The 21,489-nt window shown below is 44.4% G+C and overlaps 1 protein-coding gene across 1 annotated transcript in view; it reads left to right on the top strand.

Moving 5' to 3' along the window:
* Window positions 1-21,489, top strand: part of FAT3 (FAT atypical cadherin 3) — a 704,031-nt gene that overhangs the window by 597,776 nt on the left and 84,766 nt on the right. Inside the window, 5 exon segments of the mRNA XM_021102333.1 lie at window positions 327-537; window positions 5,321-9,394; window positions 13,048-13,244; window positions 14,416-14,569; window positions 16,833-17,066. Of these exon segments, the coding sequence (XP_020957992.1) occupies window positions 327-537; window positions 5,321-9,394; window positions 13,048-13,244; window positions 14,416-14,569; window positions 16,833-17,066 (4,870 nt within the window).

Consider the following 21,489-nt stretch of genomic DNA (forward strand, 5'->3'; position numbering starts at 1 on the left):
CAGAAAGCACCCATTTGATTAGGGCTACCTACAGTGATAGCAAAATCTTGTGTTACAGAATTGATTAGTTGCAAGCTCCTGCCACATTCGAACCAGGGAAAATTTGAATGCAGTCAGGCAAGGTTCTTTGGTGGTTTCACAGTGTGTTTACAATCAATGTCCCCACTTGATGATACCACCATGTATTGAGCACCTACCCTGGGCCTGGGGCTGGGTCAGGCACTCTGTGTGCGGTATGTCATTGTGTTTTCACTGTAGGCATAGCCATGTGAATTCTTTGCAACTTAAAGATTTTAGTGCTACTGCTTCTTGTATTTTGCCTAAAGGTCAGAGATCAGGAGTTTCCTTATCGAAGAAACTTGGCCCGCGTCATTGTGAATGTGGAAGATGCTAATGATCACAGTCCTTATTTTACCAACCCACTGTATGAAGCATCTGTGTTTGAATCGGCTGCTCTGGGATCAGCTGTTCTGCAAGTGACGGCTCTGGACAAAGACAAAGGGGAAAATGCAGAACTCATATATACCATAGAAGCAGGTGAGAGCTGGTGCAGATCACAGCATCATGCATGGCGTGTGACCCTCAGGGCTATTTATCACCATGTAAAATTCATATATGTACCGCTGGAATGTCTCCAAATGAATTTTTGGCCAAGTGACTGCCCTATTTGCATGATGATGGTATATAAAGTGCTTGGCACTTCAGTGGTGTGTTTTCCATCATTGACAGCGAGGAAAGAGTTTCCTTTCACTGCGTCCGTCTCAGATTTTTTTTCTGGAATGGAGAAGAGAGAAGAATGTGTAATAAACTCAGTGGATTTTACTTATGGGTCAACAAGCCATGGCCTCAGACTAAAATAACCAAAGCCTCCCATCATTTGAGGGCTGCCAGACAGTTCTGTGAATTGAATCTTAAAGGCTGTGGTTTACTTGTCAGCAGGTGGGCCACGGGCTTCAGAAATTCCTGCACTCTACCGGTTAGCTCAAACTCACTTCATTAGACGTGATCTGAGTAGCAGAGGAGTCAGTGAATACTGAACTGTCTGCTTAACCTCACATAAATAAACACAGGCTCTTGTGTTGTTAAGTTTGAGATTTTTTTAAAAAATCAATTTTAATGTCTAGAAGGCAAGACCATAGCCTACTGATGGTTCAAAGATGAACAGTTAGAGAACATGTCTGACAGAAGGAATGAGTGTCCAAGCAAGGATAGGACTGTAAGCCTAAAAATTACAGTTCTCCGTTATCTGCTCTATTTCCCTTCCCCTCTTCTGTCATTTTTGAATATTCAAGCCGCATGTTTCCAAAATGTTCTGCAACATTACGTCTGTCATGCATAAGGCCAAATGCTGTCTCCTTTCATGCCAGCCCTGGAAAGCCTTCTTTTCCTTAATTTAAATATGGAGCATTTTTTGTGAGTGGTTGAATTAAAATATGAATGGTAGAATGACAGTTTAGGACATATATATATATCTAACGACCTTCTTTTTTAAGTTCCTGTATTGAATGACAAATTTAAAACTGCTTCCTATATTAGGCACCCACATTTTGCATGAGTCTGTGCTAAACGCTATCCAAAAAAAAAAAAAAAAAAAGACATTGGTTTATAACACCCTGGTTCCCCAAGAGAAATCACCCATTTCTTTTCCAGATTTCCGTGGAACTTCCTTTCAGCCTAAAACCTGACAATACATTTATGTAAATACTATTTTGCACTTCTTGTGTATCATAGGACATTTTAATTATTTCATTATACAACCCTTGTTCTTTTGGTTTCCCAAATAATATAGAGAAATTTTAAAATATAGATGTTTGAACGTCGCAGAAAATGTCACCCATTCCAAGAGCTCTTTATATTCTTTCCATAGTTCTTCCTTCAGGTTATGTAATTTTTCTTTTCTCCGCATTCATTCATGCATATACATTGTTTCATGTAGTTGTAATCATTTAGATATAGGGTTTTATTTCTACTTTTCTGAACATCTTCTAAGCATTTGTCTGTGTGTCTACGTGCTTTTTATATTTGTCATTAAGGCCACCACGTCTGCTCCTCTCAGATAGCCAGGCAATTTTTAAACCAATTTGGAGGTTCTCAAAGAGTAATTTAAGGGTAATTTACCATCCAGCTGAAAATTCTGCCTCACTTATCTTTCATCCTCCCCAGACTATAGTCTGATGCTGAACAGAGAGAAAGAACTCAGTTATTTCTTCAACAGTGGAATAAAGCTAAAGTTATTTCCTTAGAGCATCTTTTATACAGAAAATCTGAATTTCCAGAAAACTCACAGGAATCCTTAGCATCTAAAAAAAAAAAACCTTTGATTGGATATGTCAGAAGGTAATGAGAATGACACTGTGTATGATAAATCCACAAGATGTGGTCACTGGGCCCCTTCCCAGACAGACAGACCTGCCCTTGACCTGGCCTGGTTCTAGTGAAGCCAAGTTTCTTCCTGGATCGTGGTAGGAGACAGACAGATGACAGATAGTTGGTGTAAAGTACTTTTTATTTAAGTGCTCTCACAAACCTCAGAGAAGCAAGATTTTATTCTATTTACTGATGGGCCATCCATTTCCTATCTCCCACCTGGCCTAAAGTAACAATTGAAGCTTTTTATTTTGGCCTGAAGGTGAAATTTGAGGGCAGGATTCCAGGTCTTATGTTTAGTTCCAGTTTGATGTTTGGTGTTGACAGTACTCGTGGGGGGCTCTGAGACGGGGCAGTAGAGGAAAGTCCAGGACTAAGAGTTGAGTTGGGACGGGGGCATATTGGCCCCTAAGATGCATACAGATAAAGAATTAAAATATTTTCTGCATCTGACTCTCTCAGTCATTCTGTGCCAGGCACTGTGATGGATCCTAGGTAGGTAATGCTAAGTAAGGTAAGCACAGCTTTTGCTCAGTGGCTATGGCTGTTGGAAGCCATAGATTCCATGAAAACAGTCAGAGTTCAGCTTCCAAAGATTCAAGTGGAGCAGAAAAGAATAAGCAAGAAGTGGATTCTAAGAAAGCAGGACAGTATGTTGAAGAGGGAGAGAAGCAAAGAGCCCATTTGGAGCTGATGTTTGAATACAACATCCTGGAGGGGCCGGTAGGTAGCAAGCAGATCAGTGGCCACGGGAGGCAGGGTTGGGAGGCTCCACTCAAGGTCAGAAGCTGGCCCTCCTGCATCCCCACCGTATATATCTTGCTATGTATGTATGGAGCCTAAACTAAGAAAAGACTTATCTGGAAACTCCGCATGGGACACCATAAGGAGGATGTTGCTTTCATCATTCAGGGTCATCATTCAGGGTCACGTGTTAGTGCCACTGCGGGAAGGTGACTAAGGTGTCTCTTTGTTTTCCTTCCCTGAGTTACTAAAGTGAAACAATTCCTGCCTCCTCGTGAGGGTCTATGAATCACATCTTGAATCGCACTCAATTCCATGGGGCTATTTATCAACAGTTTGTGACCTTGTTCCTGAGGTCATTGACCTTCTTCCAGTTGTCATTGTAAATGGTCCTTTTAAGTGGCCAAGTAAAAAATCCTGCTGACCTCAAAGATAATATGGTTTAATGTCCACATTTGGAGTCTAGAATCACTTTCTTCACTTCTTTGTTAGATTGAGTCCCTCTTGAGAAATAAGCCAGCATCCTATAGAAATAGATTTTATGTGAACAGGATGCTTTTGTTTTCAGATATGGAAAGTTTAGTTACGAAGCGCGTAGTAAGAAGTACCTAAGAGCCGTGTTTGTTGTATGTTGTGATAGACACATCATGTAACTGCCCTCTCAATCCTGGAGCCTGTCCTAAAGATAATGATATCTAAACTCTCTATATGTTGCCATTCTACAGCACTTTAAAAAGAAAGAAAAATCCAGATATAATTAAATAACCAAGGCTTTTAGCTTATGATGTAGAAGGATCTAGACACACAGCATGTATGTTCTTTAAGAAGTATGGAAAAGCCGCATCAGGGTGCAAAGAACAGCATGGTACAGGATTCTGCTTCACACTGTCCACCACCTTCGAGCCCCATTCTTTCTGTTCCCCTCGCTGTGTGTTCCTCATTCTTTCCTCCTATTTTCCTCACCCTCAGCAATCTCAGATTTCACACCACCGCATAATAACTTCGAGGAGCCTTAAACTTCACCGTGTCATGGTTCACAGCCCTTCCCATTTTAGACACGTCCAAGAGGGGGCCAGTGGCTCAGTTTCATAAGGGTTACACCTCAAGGTCTTGGTTTTGATGCTGCTTCAGATTGTTCAGTTTTCTGCTTCACCAGAAAGCTCTGAAAAAATTCCATGAATAGAATGGTTTACAGATGGAAACAACTGCCTTACCATTTTTTATGTCTCCTTTTGTGTCTCTGCATGCATGTGTGTGTACATTGGGGTTCGGGAGAATAGAAGAGGAGTCAGAAAAAAATATTCACAGCTTACAAAGCAGACAGTGTCTTGAGAAGAATTCTGCACGCCTGAACAAGCCCCTCGCCCAAGTAGTACTTGAGCTGAACTTGGTTTTGAGGGGATGAAACACGACCAGTTCCATACCTTTGGGACAATCTTAACCCAGATGACTGCATGACAGTGTTCTGGCATGATACCTACAATGCTCTTTCTCATAAGGTGGAACACAGAATTTGGCACTGACTTCAGGGTAAATGCCTTTTTACCAGTGGCCTTGGCATGTGTCAGCCCAATCTGTTCCTCTTCTCACAAGGCTGGAAATAAGAAAGTCTGAAGCATTCTTTACAGCGAAGTCTTTCCGACAGACTTTCTTATTTCCCAGTTTGAATGTGCACAGTGCTGTGTTCTTATTCACCTCCATTCAAAAGCCACTGATCTGAAATGTACAATTTATTGGAAAACTCATTTCAGTCACTTTCAAATACCTGTAAAGGGGAAGTCTCTTGTTTTTTTTGTTATTGTTGTTGGTGGTTCGTTTTTTGCTTTTTAGGGCCTGACCCACGGCATATGGAGGTTCCCAGGCTAGAGGTTGAATCAGAGCTGCAGCCACCGGGCTACACCACAGCCACAGCAACGTCAGATCCGAGCCACATCTGTGGCTTGTACCACAGCTCACAGCAACGCTGGATCCTTAACCCTCCAAGCAAGGCCAGGGATCGAACCTGCATCTTCAAGGATCCTTGTCGGGTTTGTTAACCACTGAGCCATGAAGGGAACTCCATCTCGTTTTATTTCAGAATGAGGTGAAGCGAATACACATGATTATACTTCCCACTTGCCATGTTGTATAAGGGGGCCTTTAGATGAAGAGTTAACCTCCAGAAAATGACCCACTTCAGCTCACGGCCCTGTTGATTTCTCTGTTGTAGGGAACACTGGGAACACATTTAAGATCGAACCAGTCCTGGGCATCATCACTGTCTCCAAAGAGCCGGACATGACGACAATGGGTCAGTTTGTCCTGTCGGTCAAAGTCACGGATCAGGGCTCCCCCCCCATGTCTGCCACGGCAATCGTGCGCATCTCTGTCACCATGTCTGATAATTCTCACCCCAAGTTCACTCACAAAGACTACCAAGCCGAAGTAAATGAAAATGTCGATATTGGAACATCCGTCATTCTAATCTCCGCCATTAGTCAATCCACCCTCATTTATGAAGTCAAAGATGGAAATGTTGATGGCATCTTTACCATCAATCCATATTCTGGAGTCATCACCACTAGGAAGGCGCTGGATTACGAGCACACTTCCTCTTACCAGCTCATTGTTCAGGCCACCAACATGGCAGGGATGGCTTCCAACGTCACAGTCAATATTCAGATTGTTGATGAAAATGATAATGCTCCAGTTTTTCTCTTTTCTCAATATTCGGGCAGCCTAAGTGAGGCGGCCCCCATCAATAGCATCGTCAGGAGCTTGGATAACAGCCCACTGGTGATTCGAGCCACGGATGCTGACAGCAACCGGAATGCTCTGCTTGTGTATCAGATTGTGGAATCCACGGCCAAGAAGTTCTTCACCGTGGACTCCAGCACAGGTGCCATCAGAACAATTGCCAACCTGGACCACGAAACCATCGCCCATTTTCATTTTCACGTGCACGTGAGAGACAGCGGTAGCCCCCAGCTGACTGCAGAGAGTCCCGTGGAGGTCAACATAGAGGTGACAGATGTGAACGACAACCCCCCTGTGTTCACTCAGGCTGTGTTTGAGACTGTCTTACTTCTACCTACCTATGTTGGAGTGGAAGTCCTGAAAGTCAGTGCCGTGGATCCTGACTCCGAGGTGCCCCCCGAACTGACGTACAGCCTAATGGAAGGCAGCTTGGATCATTTTTTAATTGACTCAAGTACGGGAGTGCTCACCATAAAAAACAACAACCTCTCCAAAGATCACTACCTGCTGATAGTTAAGGTGTCGGATGGAAAGTTCTACAGTACTTCCATGGTCAACATCTTGGTTAAAGAAGCCATGGACAGCGGCCTCCACTTTACACAAAGCTTTTACTCCACCTCCATCTCAGAGAACAACAGTAACATAACCAAAGTTGCCATTGTCAATGCCGTTGGAAATCGCCTTAATGAGCCCTTAAAATATAGCATCTTAAACCCAGGAAACAAGTTCAAGATAAAATCTACCTCAGGGGTCATCCAGACCACTGGAGTCCCCTTTGACCGTGAAGAACAAGAGTTGTATGAGCTGGTGGTGGAAGCCAGCCGCGAGCTGGACCATCTTCGGGTGGCACGGGTGGTGGTCCGGGTTAACATCGAAGACATAAACGACAACTCTCCGGTCTTTGTAGGCCTCCCTTACTATGCTGCGGTGCAAGTTGATGCTGAGCCTGGCACTCAGATTTACCGAGTGACAGCCATCGACAAAGACAAAGGTGCAAATGGGGAAGTGACCTACGTCCTACAGGATGACTACGGCCACTTTGAAATTAACCCTACTTCAGGGAATGTCATTTTGAAAGAAGCCTTCAACTCTGATTTGTCCAACATTGAGTACGGAGTCACCATCCTAGCCAAAGATGGTGGAAAACCCTCTCTGTCCACATCCGTGGAACTTCCCATCACTATTGTCAACAAAGCAATGCCTGTGTTTGATAAGCCCTTTTATACAGCATCCATCAACGAAGATGTCAGCGTGGACACCCCCATTCTAAGCATCAATGCCACCAGTCCAGAAGGCCAAGGCATCATATATATCATTATTGATGGGGATCTTTATAAACAGTTTAACATTGACTTTGACACTGGGGTCCTGAAAGTTGTTAGCCCTTTGGATTATGAAATTATATCTGTTTACAAGTTGACAGTAAGAGCCAGTGATGCCCTTACTGGTGCCAGGGCTGAAGTCACTGTTGACTTGCTAGTTAACGATATAAATGACAACCCCCCTATTTTCGATCAACCTACGTACAATACAACATTATCAGAAGCATCTCTCATTGGAACGCCTGTTTTACAGGTTGTCTCTACTGATGCAGACTCAGAAAACAATAAAATGGTCCATTATCAGATTGTCCAAGATACTTACAACAGCACGGATTATTTTCACATAGATAGCGCAAGTGGCTTAATCCTGACGGCCAGGATGCTGGACCACGAGTTAGTGCAACACTGCACTTTGAAAGTCAGAGCAACAGATAGTGGCTTCCCATCACTGAGCAGCGAGGTCCTGGTTCATATCTACATCTCTGATGTAAATGACAACCCTCCGGTCTTTAATCAGCTCATTTATGAGTCCTACGTGAGTGAATTAGCCCCCCGGGGCCATTTTGTAACCTGTGTACAAGCCTCTGATGCAGACAGCTCTGATTTTGACCGATTGGAATACAGCATCTTATCTGGGAATGACCGGACGAGCTTTCTGATGGACGGCAAGAGTGGCGTCATCACCCTGTCCAACCACCGGAAGCAGCGGATGGAGCCTCTGTACAGTCTCAACGTGTCTGTCTCTGATGGGCTGTTCACTAGCACCGCCCAGGTGCATATCAGGGTCCTAGGGGCTAACCTCTACAGCCCTGCCTTTTCGCAGAGCACCTATGTTGCTGAGGTGAGAGAGAATGCAGCCGCTGGGACAAAGGTAATTCACGTTCGAGCCACGGATGGGGATCCAGGGACATATGGGCAGATCAGCTATGCCATCATCAACGACTTTGCTAAGGATCGATTCCTCATCGACGGCAATGGTCAGGTCATCACAACAGAAAGGCTCGACCGGGAAAACCCTCTGGAAGGAGACATCAGTATTTTTTTGAGGGCCCTCGATGGTGGAGGGAGAACAACTTTCTGCACCGTGCGGGTGATTGTGGTGGATGAAAATGACAATGCCCCCCAGTTCATGACGGTGGAATACAGAGCCAGTGTCAGGGCAGACGTTGGACGGGGTCACCTGGTCACTCAGGTCCAAGCCATGGATCCAGACGATGGAGCCAATGCGAGGATTACTTATTCCCTCTACAGCGAGGCCTCCGTCTCGGTGGCTGACCTCTTGGAAATCGATCCTGACAATGGCTGGATGGTCACAAAGGGCCATTTTAACCAGCTGAAGAACACAGTACTGTCCTTCTTTGTCAAGGCGGTGGATGGGGGCATCCCAGTGAGGCACGCCCTCATCCCCGTCTACATCCACGTCTTGCCCCCCGAGACGTTCTTGCCCTCATTCACCCAGTCTCAGTACTCCTTCACCGTCTCAGAAGATACCGCCATTGGGAGCACAGTGGACACCCTGAGGATTTTGCCCACTCAGAGTGTCAGGTTCAGCACAGTTAATGGGGAGCGGCCAGAAAATAACCAAGGAGGTGTCTTCATCATCGAACAGGAAACGGGCACCATCAAGCTGGACAAACGTCTGGACCATGAGATCAGCCCAGCCTTCCACTTCAAGGTAGCAGCCACCATCCCGCTGGACAAGGTAGATATTGTGTTCACCGTGGATGTTGACATCAAGGTTCTGGATTTGAATGACAACAAGCCAGTCTTCGAAACCTCAAGCTACGAGACCATCATCATGGAAGGGATGCCCGTGGGCACCAAACTCACACAGGTGAGGGCCATCGATATGGACTGGGGAGCCAACGGGCAGGTCACCTACTCCCTCCACTCGGATTCTCAGCCCGAAAAGGTGATGGAAGCCTTCAACATTGACAGCAACACAGGCTGGATCAGTACCTTGCAGGACCTGGATCACGAGACAGACCCTGCGTTCACCTTCTCCGTGGTGGCCTCCGACCTCGGGGAGGCCTTCTCTCTTTCTTCCACGGCGCTGGTCTCTGTAAGGGTGACGGATATCAATGACAATGCTCCGGTCTTTGCCCACGAGGTGTACCGAGGGAATGTGAAGGAGAGCGACCCCCCGGGCGAGGTGGTGGCCGTGCTCAGCACCTGGGACAGAGACACTTCTGACATTAATCGTCAAGTCAGCTATCACATTACAGGTAAGACTCTCCTCTTCTGTTATCCCTCTGCCCTCTGCTTTCTGGAGAAGGATGGAAGGTGGATGGGGTCAGAGAAGGAGAGAAGAAGGAAGATGAGATGAGGGCTTGAGAAGTTGCCTTACCTCTCTGGGGCTGAGGAAAAGACCTGAGTAGATGCAGTTTTTTAGCTGTTACTCACTCAGCCTTGGTTTAGAGTTCATTGGTTTACCTATGCCAGATTACTGCGATTGGTACCCAGTACTTAGCTCACCTTTTATCATTTAAAAAGAGAGTCCAAGAGTTCCCTGGTGGCCTAGTGGTTAAGGATTGGTGTTGTCACTGCTGTGGCTCAGGTTCAATCCCTGGCCTGGGGAACTTCTGCATGCTACAGGCATGGACAAAAAAACAATTAAAAAAAAAAAAAAAAGTCCAGCCACATATCTCCGTTGAAGAAATGAAAACAAAAGCTCTTTTGATGAGAGTGGGTGTTTTTAAGTAGGTAAGTATCTTTTTCCTACTTTATATAGTGGTTAGAAAAATAAACTCACTTACAACTTTCTCCTGGTAGTAAAAACTCAACTGCACACAGACCCACAGACACACACACACACACACACACACGTATACAAATTAGAGGGCATGATAACTGAAAGTCAAAGGGTATGTCTTCTGACATTACAGTTTTCTTGGATCCCTTTTCTGTCTTTCCGGATAATAAAGAACAGTTCGATGGGAAAGCTGAGAGAGACAAATAACATCACCCAGAGTGCACAAAAAATGCCACCATTGCTCTGAGAACAGAGGCTCTCATGTCAGAGAGAAGAGGTGTTGTCGATCAGGGGTCACATTCGGGGGTGACTGGCCTTAAACTGCAAAGAGGAGAGGGTTGGTGGTGTGGGAGCAATCTTCCTAAATACCATTTGGGGGGGGGGGGGCGCTGGTTAAAGCTAATATTTTGATGTTGTGACATTCAAAGGCAGAACATAAGCAAAGTGCCAGAAGATTTTAAAGAACCCATCAATACTTGTAGTCAGGTGACTTCCCTTTAGAAAAACTACATTATTCAAAGTGAAAAATGAATTAATTAGAATGCCCTCAGGACACAGAATCTGCTTAAGTACGTTAGTAGGAAAGTTAATTAATCACTACAGAATAAGCTCCGAGGGAGCGCGTGTGTCATTGCTTGGGAGCGCCACACCTCCCTTCCGCAGTGCTCTTCATTTTCTTCATGGAACTGTTTCCTTGATGTTGTTTTCTGTTTAAAGGTCTTAATGCATTTATGCTTTATCTGATAACTTCGTGGTTTTGTGGTTTTTTTTTTTTTTTTTTACTAAAGCATATATGTCTGCTGTAAAGACATGAGCGATAGTGGTAAGGAAACAAAGGTGAGGAAAGCATCCTTTTGATTTATTTGCATTCAGTTTCAGACCAAATGCTTCTTAGGCATCCTCAGGGATGCTTTTCTATGGGAAAGAACTGTTAAGTACTCAGCTTTGATTATTGATACGTTGTCTCTGAATTTTCCATGGATGGTTTAAGGGACCAGCTCATCGACTTCACTAAAGTAATGAAAACAGAGTAGTTTCAAGCTACCGTTGCTATTAGCTGGGCCAACCACCAACTGATTTTAATTAGATTTAACTTTTGCTCTTGATGTTACACAACTTGGCTTGGCTGCCACAGATTAACAAAGGACCATTAATCATTTTATTTAACAAAAAGCAGTGTGTGCCTGCACCAAAAGCATTTAATAGAGAGGTTACATTTGCGCCTGCTGGAATAATATTCGACTGAAGCATAATTGAATCCCAGCCAGTGGGGGAGGAAAGCCATATCACCAGGGGGACCCCCTGCCTCAGCAGAGCATGTTTCTCAATCTCCATGCTATCGGCACTTGGGGCTGGATAAGTCTCTCTTGTGGGCGGTCGTTCTTTGCTGGAGGTGGTGTTGTAGGATATTACCAGCTTCTCTGGCTTCTATCCAATAGATTCCAGCATCACCATCACCCCTGTTCTGACATTCAGAAATGTCTCCAGCACTGAGAAAGGTCCTGGGGCAGTGGATCGGGGAGGCGGGGGCAGGGAGGGGGGAGAAGGGGGATAGTCCCTCTCAATTGAGAACCACTGCCCTCCAGGAATGTGCAGCCCTCACCTTTTCTGCACTGTCTCCTCAATATGGTCCATTTATCCCACGCTTGCCCCACCTGGCTGAGCCCCTGGACTGCCCCGCCCCCATGCCTTATAACCCAGAGTGCAACCTGGCACTCAGACCACTGATGCTCATGTATCCCCTCCAGCAGGACCTTGGCCTTTGCCCTCTATTCTTTTAAAGACCTCGTTGTAGGAGTTCCCTTCGTGGCTCAGCTGTTAACAAATCTGACTAGCATCCAGGAGGATTCGGGTTCGATCCCTGGCCTCACTCAATGGGTTAAGGATCTGGCGTTGCCGTGAGCTGTGTTGTAGGTCGCAGACGTGGCTCAGACCCAGCGTTGCTGTGGATGTGGTGGAGGCCAGCAACTGTAGCTCCAATTCAACCCCTAGCCTAGGAACCTCCATATGCCATGGGTGTGGCCCTAAAAAAAAAAGAAAAGACTTCGTTGTAATGAGATGGCTCCCCTTTTTGATGAAGTAGTGGCCACTAGGCAGTAGGCTCTCCATGGTTATTTATTGTCAATCTTTCCCAGCAGAAAGTAAACTCCACCAGAAGAGTGGGGATTTTTGTTAGTTTTGTCCACTGCTCTCGTTCCACAGCCTGGCACAGTGCCTGGCCCAGGGTAGGTGACAAATACGTGTTGATTGCCCAGACAAACAAAAGGGCAATGATCCAGGTGGATCCCCGGCTTCTTGCCAGATGTCTTGACCAGTCTTCCTCCATGTTTCAAGTGACGTCATTCCCTCTTCAGGTTTGGAGGGTCAAGGTAATTTTCTTCTTTCTGCCTCCAAGCTGCTCTTGTCTCCGTATAATTCAGTGATGTGGGCAAGTAATATAACGGGAACCACTTTCAGTGTTTTAGCCTCATAAAAATCGGTTCCCCTCCAGCACGTCTACTTTTCTTCCACATTCACCAGCTTCGATCTGATAAATTTGATCTAATTGCAGTGGTGATCTTTGAGCGGCTCCTCAAATGACCCCTCCTTGGGGCCAGTTAATCCTAATGGGTCTTCGTGTGTCACACAAACTTTTCTCCCTCCAGCTCCAGCCCTTATGAGACCCGCGGTATGATAAAGCCCTCATTAGAAGATTCTTTAATAGAACTGACTGCCTTTCCTTGATTGCATAATCAACGGCTAATGAAATTGTCTTGGTAACAAGAGCTATGGTGTATTACATCCTCTCTTGAGACGAAGTGGCAAGACAATTGTATCATCCGGAGAAGAAGATTGATTGTTCACAGTTTGAATTTGATTGTCCTTAAGGGGAACTAAACAAGAGATATCTCCAGCTTCTCCAAGTGCATTTGCTTCTCTTGCAAAGTTACTGTTTTACTTTCCACATGAGCCAAGCGTATAAAGATCATGCTTTGTTGCAGGAAAAGCCAAAGGAAGTTTGTCCTTTTTTTTTTCCCAGTCCGGTAAATGATGCAGTCACCTGGATGACCCCACACGGGCCTCTCACTGCAGGTGGAGATCAAAGCTTTTCATTGCACACCTTCAAGAACTCTTTTTTCTCCGCAGGAGGAAACCCCCGAGGAAGGTTTGCCCTGGGCCTGGTGCAGAGCGAGTGGAAGGTCTATGTGAAGAGACCTCTAGACAGAGAAGAACAAGACATGTACTTTCTCAATATCACTGCCACCGATGGGCTCTTTGTCACCCAAGCCATGGTGGAAGTGACAGTCAGTGATGTGAATGACAATAGCCCAGTGTGTGATCAGGTGAGACGTGCAGAAATGTCGGTTCTATGGCTGCTTTGGCCTCTGCTTCTCTAAAATTAAGTCAAAACCCATTTCACTTTTCTTCTTAAGGCCAGGCTACTTTCTACCCTTCTCGCCTTAATTAGTGAGCTCTGACTGGATAGAAGGGGGTAGGAGGTGGACTCTAGGATGAAATAGTATAAACATGGAAAAAGCATAGGTAGCACCCTCAGATACCTCCTTCTGCCCACCAAGAGAACAAACAAAAATAAAAGCATCTTAAAATTAAATAATCTTTAAGGGCTCATAAAGGATGTTGTGATTTTTTTCTGTCTAAGTCACTGATTTCGTAAAAGGAGAGCAGACCACTCAAAAGTGTGAAATACCGTTTTGGGTAAGTTTCCACAGCTGGTTGGTGGCGATGTTGGTAAGGAAGCTGGGTCTTCGGGCTCCTCATGAAGTGGCCTTTCCGCCACAGTTCAAAGCAGGACAGCTAAGGCAAGGCGCCAGTACTGGATTTGATTTCCTTTCTTACTGAAATTAAATCATTTAATTTACATGACATTTAGACATTTACGGGTGGGGGAAAAAATGTAATTGTAATGTATACATGTAAGGATAACCTGACCCCCTTGCTGTACAGTGGGAAAATTAAAAAAAAAAAAAAAGAAAAAAGAAAAAAAAAGAAAATAAAATAAAGGACATTTACCATGTCCTTACCATGAGACAATATCAGTGTTCTGTAGCTTAGGAAAGTGTTGCAAGTAGATTTAGTCTCTGAGGCTAATGCCAGATGTTAGGAGAGGCTCTTCAAAATGTTGAAGGGTCCCAAGGACTCACTGGCGCTTGAGTGAGAAGAGAGGCCTGATCAATACGAGACTCGAGTCACTGTTACACGGGAGCATGGACTTTGGTCTCTTTTCTTCTCTATTGTACTCCTAGCACCTCAGCAGGACTTGGCACATAGGAGGTGCTCAGTCAGTATTTGTTGAATGAATGAGCATGGACGGGACCAGGCAAGAGATAGTCTATGTTTCATCATATCATGTTAGTTGATTCTGTAGTCAAGGAACAACATAGCTGAAGATATATCATATGAATGCGTTTTTAAAGAAGTCATTTGGAATGCTACATGTGACAATTACCCCATGCATACTAATGACTTAATTGCCTTTCTTTAACCTCTGCCTAGGTGGCATATACAGCAGTATTTCCTGAAGACATTCCATCAAACAAAATCATCCTGAAGGTCAGTGCCAAGGATGCTGATATTGGATCCAATGGAGATATACGATACTCACTCTATGGATCTGGCAACAATGAATTTTTTCTAGATCCAGAAAGTGGTAAGGCAAAATTTATTCTTTGGGTACATGCCATTGTTAATCTGTAGAGAAATGAACTTCTCATGTGATCTTATCACTAAGGGGTAGTTAGTATACAAAAGCCCTGATAGGCTGCTCTGCCATCTTGGATTCTAAGGCAATACTAGTGGCACCTGATGTCTGGCCGACACAAGCTTCATTTGGCTTATGAAACGGGCTCTAACTTTACCTACATTTTTTAGCACCGAGTAATTGATTGGATGTGTTTATTTGCTTCTCTTCTTCCTCACATCCATGAGTTAAAGCAGCTGCCCCATAAGGGTATAAATGGAGTTATATCACAATTGCATCTTTCCATGCAAACCAGACAGCAGTGCATAATAAGGAGAGTTTTGCCCAGTTGGAATCCCTTTCAAGTCCCTTCCTGATGGTCATTAACACACTCTTCTGGTTTTTAGTTAACATTCCTGTCTTGTTTCTCGGAAGCGATGAGCTCTCAGGTTTACTTACAAATCTGAGAGGTAAAATTTACAAGGTAAAAGGTTATGTACAGTAAAGGCAGATGCCTGAATTGAAGGCCAAAGCCAGCAGAAGAGACATTTCCTATGGAGAGCAGTGGTTTCAGTTGCGTGTACTGGATGGTTCATCCCTTGACAAGTTTTAAAGGAACTGAAAAAGATTGAATAGTTTGCGTATGTCCAGTGTTGGTCCTAAAGAACAATAACTACCTACCGAGTCTCCAGAAGGTATTAGTTTTTTCCTGAGCCCCCTTCTCTGTCAGCTGTATCCACTGAGAGATGCTTAGCTACATAGCCATATGCTACTTAGCTATAGAGGCCTGGCAATTTTTTAATTCAATAGCTAACATTTATTGAGTGACCCCTAGACCTAAAAGTACATTATGAGATATTTGGGATCGACTCCAAGATGAACAAAACAATCATGCCCAAAGAATATTGTACCCCAGTGGAGAAGACAGAGCAGGAAGTCAGTGAGGATAATAACAGAAATAACAACAATAATAATGAAAGGCAGAATGCCATGAGTGCCCAGGAGAGCTCTATCTGGGCACAGAAGAGGAAGTAGCTAATATTCTGATGAGAGGGAAGAGGAAACTATTTTAAAAAGAGCTGGCAGTTGAACTGAGCCAGGATTCTGGTAGCTAAAGCAGGACACTGCCGGCCTCGGCGGCAGCATGGACAGATGATGCCACATCCAAGGAATGCCATGGCCAACACCGTCACTGGTCGGAGGAGCCACAGAGTGGCTTGGGAGAAAAGTGTTGGGAAAAATAACTTTAGCCTAGATCTTGGAGAGTCTTGAATGCCCAACTGAAAAACCACTGGAGGAGATGTGGTATGTGCATGAGAACTGGCTGCCGTCAGGAAGCCATAGGAGGAACAGCTTTGTAAGTACCTCTGGCTCTGTCCCAATTACATCCACTAATTTTATTAAGAGTATGTAATACAATTTCATGAGCCCTACTTTTCACCAAACAGCATTTATTTAGGTCTGTCGTTATGCTTATTGCCATGATCTATTGAAATTTAAATAAAAACAACAACAAAAATCTCCATAGGGCCCGACCCCCAGTTATAGCTACCCCAGTGGCTCAAACGCAGACATAACCTCTCTCCATCCACCTTGGTTGCCAAAGAGCTGCTGTTCCAAGCTTCTCAAATATTCCCCCACTGGACCTCTCCTCCAGCAACCACAGGCCCTTCCACTGTCTAGCAGGCGGCATTCCTCTGGGACAGTAGGACTCCTTTACAACCTCTTTCTGATAAAGCCAGCCTGATCTGACTATTTGTTTTCCTTTAAAAGATGTTAAGTATCTGCAAGCAGAGAGATGGCCCCTTCTGGGTCTACAGATCATTGACCTGATTGAGCATCAGAGAGCTAAGGATCCTGGTCCATTCTCCGTGCTTTTTCTGGAGATAGAGCAGAAATCCAGAAACATGGCTAATCTCCAGAGCAGGTTTTGAGAGATATAAAGAGGTATGGAGTTTCTCCATGCTGCCAAAAGAAGGAATTCCTGATACAAGAGGCTTCACAGTGGGATTAATTCACCCAAAGGTCATGCAGTTAGCTCTTGGTTGCATCTAGAATCCCATAAATTTCCCCCCGGTGCTTAAAGAAATTGAACTTGCTCTATTTTTCGAAGTATGAGGCCCTTGAACCAAATGTCAGAGGTCCTGCCTGGACTGGGGATTTTGTATGTAATTGATTCTCTGCTCTTCAGAGAAAGACAGTTTTTGAAAGGCCAGACCATTTATTTTCACAGGTGAGTTAAAAACCTTGGCACGGTTGGACCGGGAGAGGATCCCTGTGTACAACCTCGTCGCCAGGGCCACGGACGGGGGCGGCAGGTTCTGCCAGTCCGATATCCGTCTGATCCTAGAGGACGTGAACGACAATCCCCCGGTGTTTTCTTCCGACCACTATAACGCCTGTGTCTATGAGAACACAGCCACCAAGGCTCTGCTGACCAGAGTTCAAGCGATGGATCCCGACGTTGGTAAGTCTCTTGCCCCTATGGGATGCCTCCCGATGACACATCTTCAGATGCCACCTTTGGTTTCCTCAGCCTGCCTGGGCTGCTTACCATGAGATAAGTACGGGAAAGCTCATTTCGGCTCTCCTGCTGAAGCACTTCACACACACACCCGAGAACTCTGCGAGGTGTCTTCCCTCCTCCTTCCAGGGTTTGAAGAAGCGAGATGATGAATTCCTTTACCTTTTCACAAAGAGTTGGGGGTTTGCATTTTTTAACCTTTAGAATAAAAATAATAGCTTTCTTACTTGCCCAATCCTCCAGAACATAGTTAAAATGCTGTGTTGTGTGGCAGGGAGAATTCATTTCCATTTCTATAAAGAATTGCATCACATGCTTCAGCTGAAATATGACAATCTCGATTTATGGTAGTGCCCCATAGTGCAAAGACCAATTACGAAATGTGCTGCCAGTTCAATGTGGATTTTTTTTAAACTGCCATTTTCCAAAGCATTTTGGTCGTATAAGCTGACAGGACTAGGGAGGGTGGGGGTGGAAGGGATAAGAAGGAATTGGAATTGAAAGTTGCTAATAAAGTTTCTGTTCAGATCCACTTTACATAATGAGATGGTGAGTTAGAAAAGACTGGAGTTAATTGCTAGGTAGTTCTTCTGAGAATGCATAAGTTATTGAGGTGACTGCATGATGGAATGTAAATACGAAAGGGCATATAGACAGCCTCTTGGTTGTGCATTTTAAGAGCCGTAAATCAGAGGACGGGGGAATGATGGGGTGTGTCCATTATGCTAAACAAGCCTTTATATAATGCAGTGTCTTATTGCTTAATTCTGAATTGAAAGAAAAATTATTGAACTAATGGAAAAGTAAATACATGATAATTAGTTGAAAACAAACGTGGAGCCCGAGGTCTCTGCATATTTCCCCTTAGAGAAATTAGTGGCTACACTGTGAATTATTGTTCTTACCTCATTAGCATAATTTTCGAGGCTGAGAACCAACTCTTTAAAAGGCTGCCTATTATGAAGCTTGGTTAAAAAAAAATGATTAACTGGAAAAGACACTTTTATCTATAATTATATTATTTTATTAATATAATTACCCTTTTTTAAGGGAGGATTGAAAAACATTCTCTGGACTCTTGTTCCAGACTTTTTTGGGGAAAAGAGGACAGAAATCATGCACATGAATCAGTAATAATTTCAATCTGACTTTTGAAATGGCTATAAATGATATTTTAAGGTTTAAATTTTTTTAAATTTTTTTGTCTTTTTTTTTTTTTTTTTTTTTTTTGTCTTTCTAGGGCCACATCCGCAGCATATGGAGGTTCCCAGGCTAGGGATCTAGTTGGAGCTACAGCTGCCAGCCTACACCACAGCCACAGCAACGCAGGATCCGACCCACGTCTGCGACCTACACCACAGCTCACGGCAACACCGAAACTTAACCCACTGAGCAGCGCCAGGGATTGGTTCCTAGTCAGATTCGTTAACCACTGAGCCACAACGGGAACTCCTAGGTTTAAATTTTTTAATTCAAATTAAATTAACATTTCACTTTTTAAAAATTGGAATTTCTCTAGTCGCCTCCTTGTAAAGGAAGGGGGTGTGCTCTGTCTCCTGCAGACTGAGGATAGAAGGAGTCGGGTCAATGATGCTTCAGGCAGTGGAGGGTGGGAAGATGTTACCGACTCACAGATGCGCTGGAACCCACATTCTCCCAAGTCCCCAGGACCTTGCAGTTCTCTCTGTCCTCACTTCTGAGTCAGCTGTCCAGGTTGGCAGTTGGAGAAAAAGGGATGATTAGACCCTGGGCATTAGCAGAGCAGAGATGAAGACGCCTTTAAAAGACCAAACCCACGGAGTTCCCCTTGTGGCTCAGTAGGCTACGGAATCCTTAGTATCCATGAGGGGGCGGGTCCAACCCCTGATCTTGTGAGTTAAGGATCCTGAGGTGCCCTGAGCTGTGGTGCAGGTTGCAGACTTGCCTCGGATCCTTGCTGCTGTGTCTGTGGGGGTAGGCCAGCAGCCGAAGCTCCAATTCAATCCCGAGCCTAGGAACGTCCATATGCTGGACCTGAGGCCCTAAAAAGCAAAAAAATAAATTAAAATTTGAAAATAAAGACCAAAGTTCCTGCTATGGCACCATGGTGTTGCTACAGCTGTGGCTTAGGTAGAAACTTTGGCTCGAATCTAACCCCCTGGCCTGGGAACTCCACTTGCCACAGGGCAGCCAAAAAGAAAAAAAAAGAAAAAAAAAAAAAAAAGAAAGAAAAGAAAAAAAGACCAAAGCCAGAATAATGACCCTACTAGCACCAGCACCTCCCTCTGCTCATTTGGACTAATTAATTTCCAGCTTACATTCTGTGCTTCCGACAGACATGGAAGTTATGAGCGCTGCTTATATAACATGTATCCACCTCAGGAAAACTCCAGCATAAGACACTAGGTTCTGGGTCATTTTCTCAGTTTTTGTAGAACTCATTTAGCTTTAAAAAATGAGAGACCTGAGATGGCTGGGGAAGAACAATGAACACTTCTAAAAAGGCAGGCTGAGCGCCTCCTTTATCCAGGCCCCAGGCGGAGAAGGTGGCTGCGAAGGTCTCGGCCAGAGCCTGATTCCAGCAGCCTGGGTGCATGTCTGAGCTGTGGTCGAACCCACATTCTCCCAAGTCCCCAGGGCTCAATGACTGGGGGCTCACGCCCTTCTCCTCAGCAGCCTGCTTTGAGCACGTTCGCTCTCAAGAGTGCCCATTTCTTAGTCTTCTAGAAGGGAGCACAGGGGAGCAGGAGCTGCTTGCTGCAAAGACCAGGTTGTAGGGGTGGGCAATTCATCTGGGGGCCAAACTCAAATTCACCTGGCCTAAAGTCGAGTTCATATAGGAATCGTTAAGACTGAATCCAGCCCTCTAGTGACTTTAGCTTGGCTCATATACAGTGTTCCAAAAAGTTGGCATCAGTTGTCAGTAAAAGCCAGAAGATGTTTATTTGAAATTTGAATTTCTGGCATTTTCTAAAAACAGTGTTCCGAAGACACAGCAATTCCAGGCTCACCGTCCCACCGTGGTAGGAACCTAATAGCAGCTGCCTCCACGATATGGGGCTCTTCTCACCCTCCCAGTCCGCAGCCGTGTCACTCGCTTACGTTACCACCTGGCCTCATGAGCCCCTTCTCTAAAGTGACAGGGAAATATCTGATTTTGTAAGGACGTTTAATTTTGAAATAATCATAGGTCCACAGGAAGTTGCAAGAAAATGTGCAGAAGCTGGCATGTACCTTTAACCTAGCACTTTCTCCCATCTTACATAACTATAGTATGCTCAGATTTGGGCATGGGGTGTGTGTGTGTGTGTGTGTGGTGCATGCAGTTTTATCACCTGTGCAGCTTCATGTAACCACTTACTAGTCGTTCACCCACCTGAGGCCCCTTGATAACCACACCCACTTCCTTCGGCTCATCCTTCCCAGTCCCTAAGCCCTGTCAACCACTAATCTCCGTATCTATAATTGTGTTATTTCAGAAATGTTATTTAAATGGAATCGTGTAGTTTGCAACCTTTCGAAATTGGCTTTTTTCACAGCATCGTTCCCTTGAGAGCCATGCAAGTTGTCTAATTGGTTTTTTCCTCTAGTGAAGAACATTGGCTCTGTTTGTATAAATGACACAGCTCTTTGCTTCATGAAACTTCTTTTGTTAGGCGTATTCCTTTACCTAAAGTTACACATGATTTCATCAGCATTTGGCCACAGTATATACTGTCACCATAAATTGCAGAGAAAAGACAAAGATGTATTGAGCTGAAATCTGATCCCATCGCTTCATGAATTCAAACTCCCGCAGTGACTTGCTAACATTTCATATCCTGGTTTTCTAATTTTGAAAATAGTGTTGCTTTTAGACAAACAATTCGTTCCTATGCCAAATTCATTATTTATAATGAACCAATGCTAATGTTAGAATAACTGCCTAGGTCAGGAAAAAAATCAAAACAGAGGAAGACGGGATCACTGAAGTACCCATTTTATGAGTTCTAAGAAGTAGCATGGCAGCTGTCTAGATTTTAACATTAAATCCTTAGTTTTCCTGTCAACTGGAAACATGCTCAATCCAATGAACTAATGGCATGACTTTATGACCTCACATTTATAAAAATTTAATCCTTTCAGTAAAGATGAGGAGATCTTTTGTCGCACTGCCTCTTTGGGGTTAGTATTTTACTGATTCGTCTACCTCTGAAGGTGGGAGTTGTATACAGGTTTGAGGGTTTCAAAGCTAGCAAGGGGGATGTGTGGTGAGGAAGATCAGAGCTAAAATCTGCGACTATTTTAGGCAAAGTGACATGAGAATAAAATGTCAACTTGCACTGGAAAATAAGCCAGAGCCCATGATTTATTGAGAGGCCAATGTCCAGATAGTGAAGAAGCAAGA

Source organism: Sus scrofa, chromosome 9 (assembly GCF_000003025.6).
Source record: "Sus scrofa isolate TJ Tabasco breed Duroc chromosome 9, Sscrofa11.1, whole genome shotgun sequence".
Taxonomy (NCBI): Eukaryota; Metazoa; Chordata; class Mammalia; order Artiodactyla; family Suidae; genus Sus; species Sus scrofa.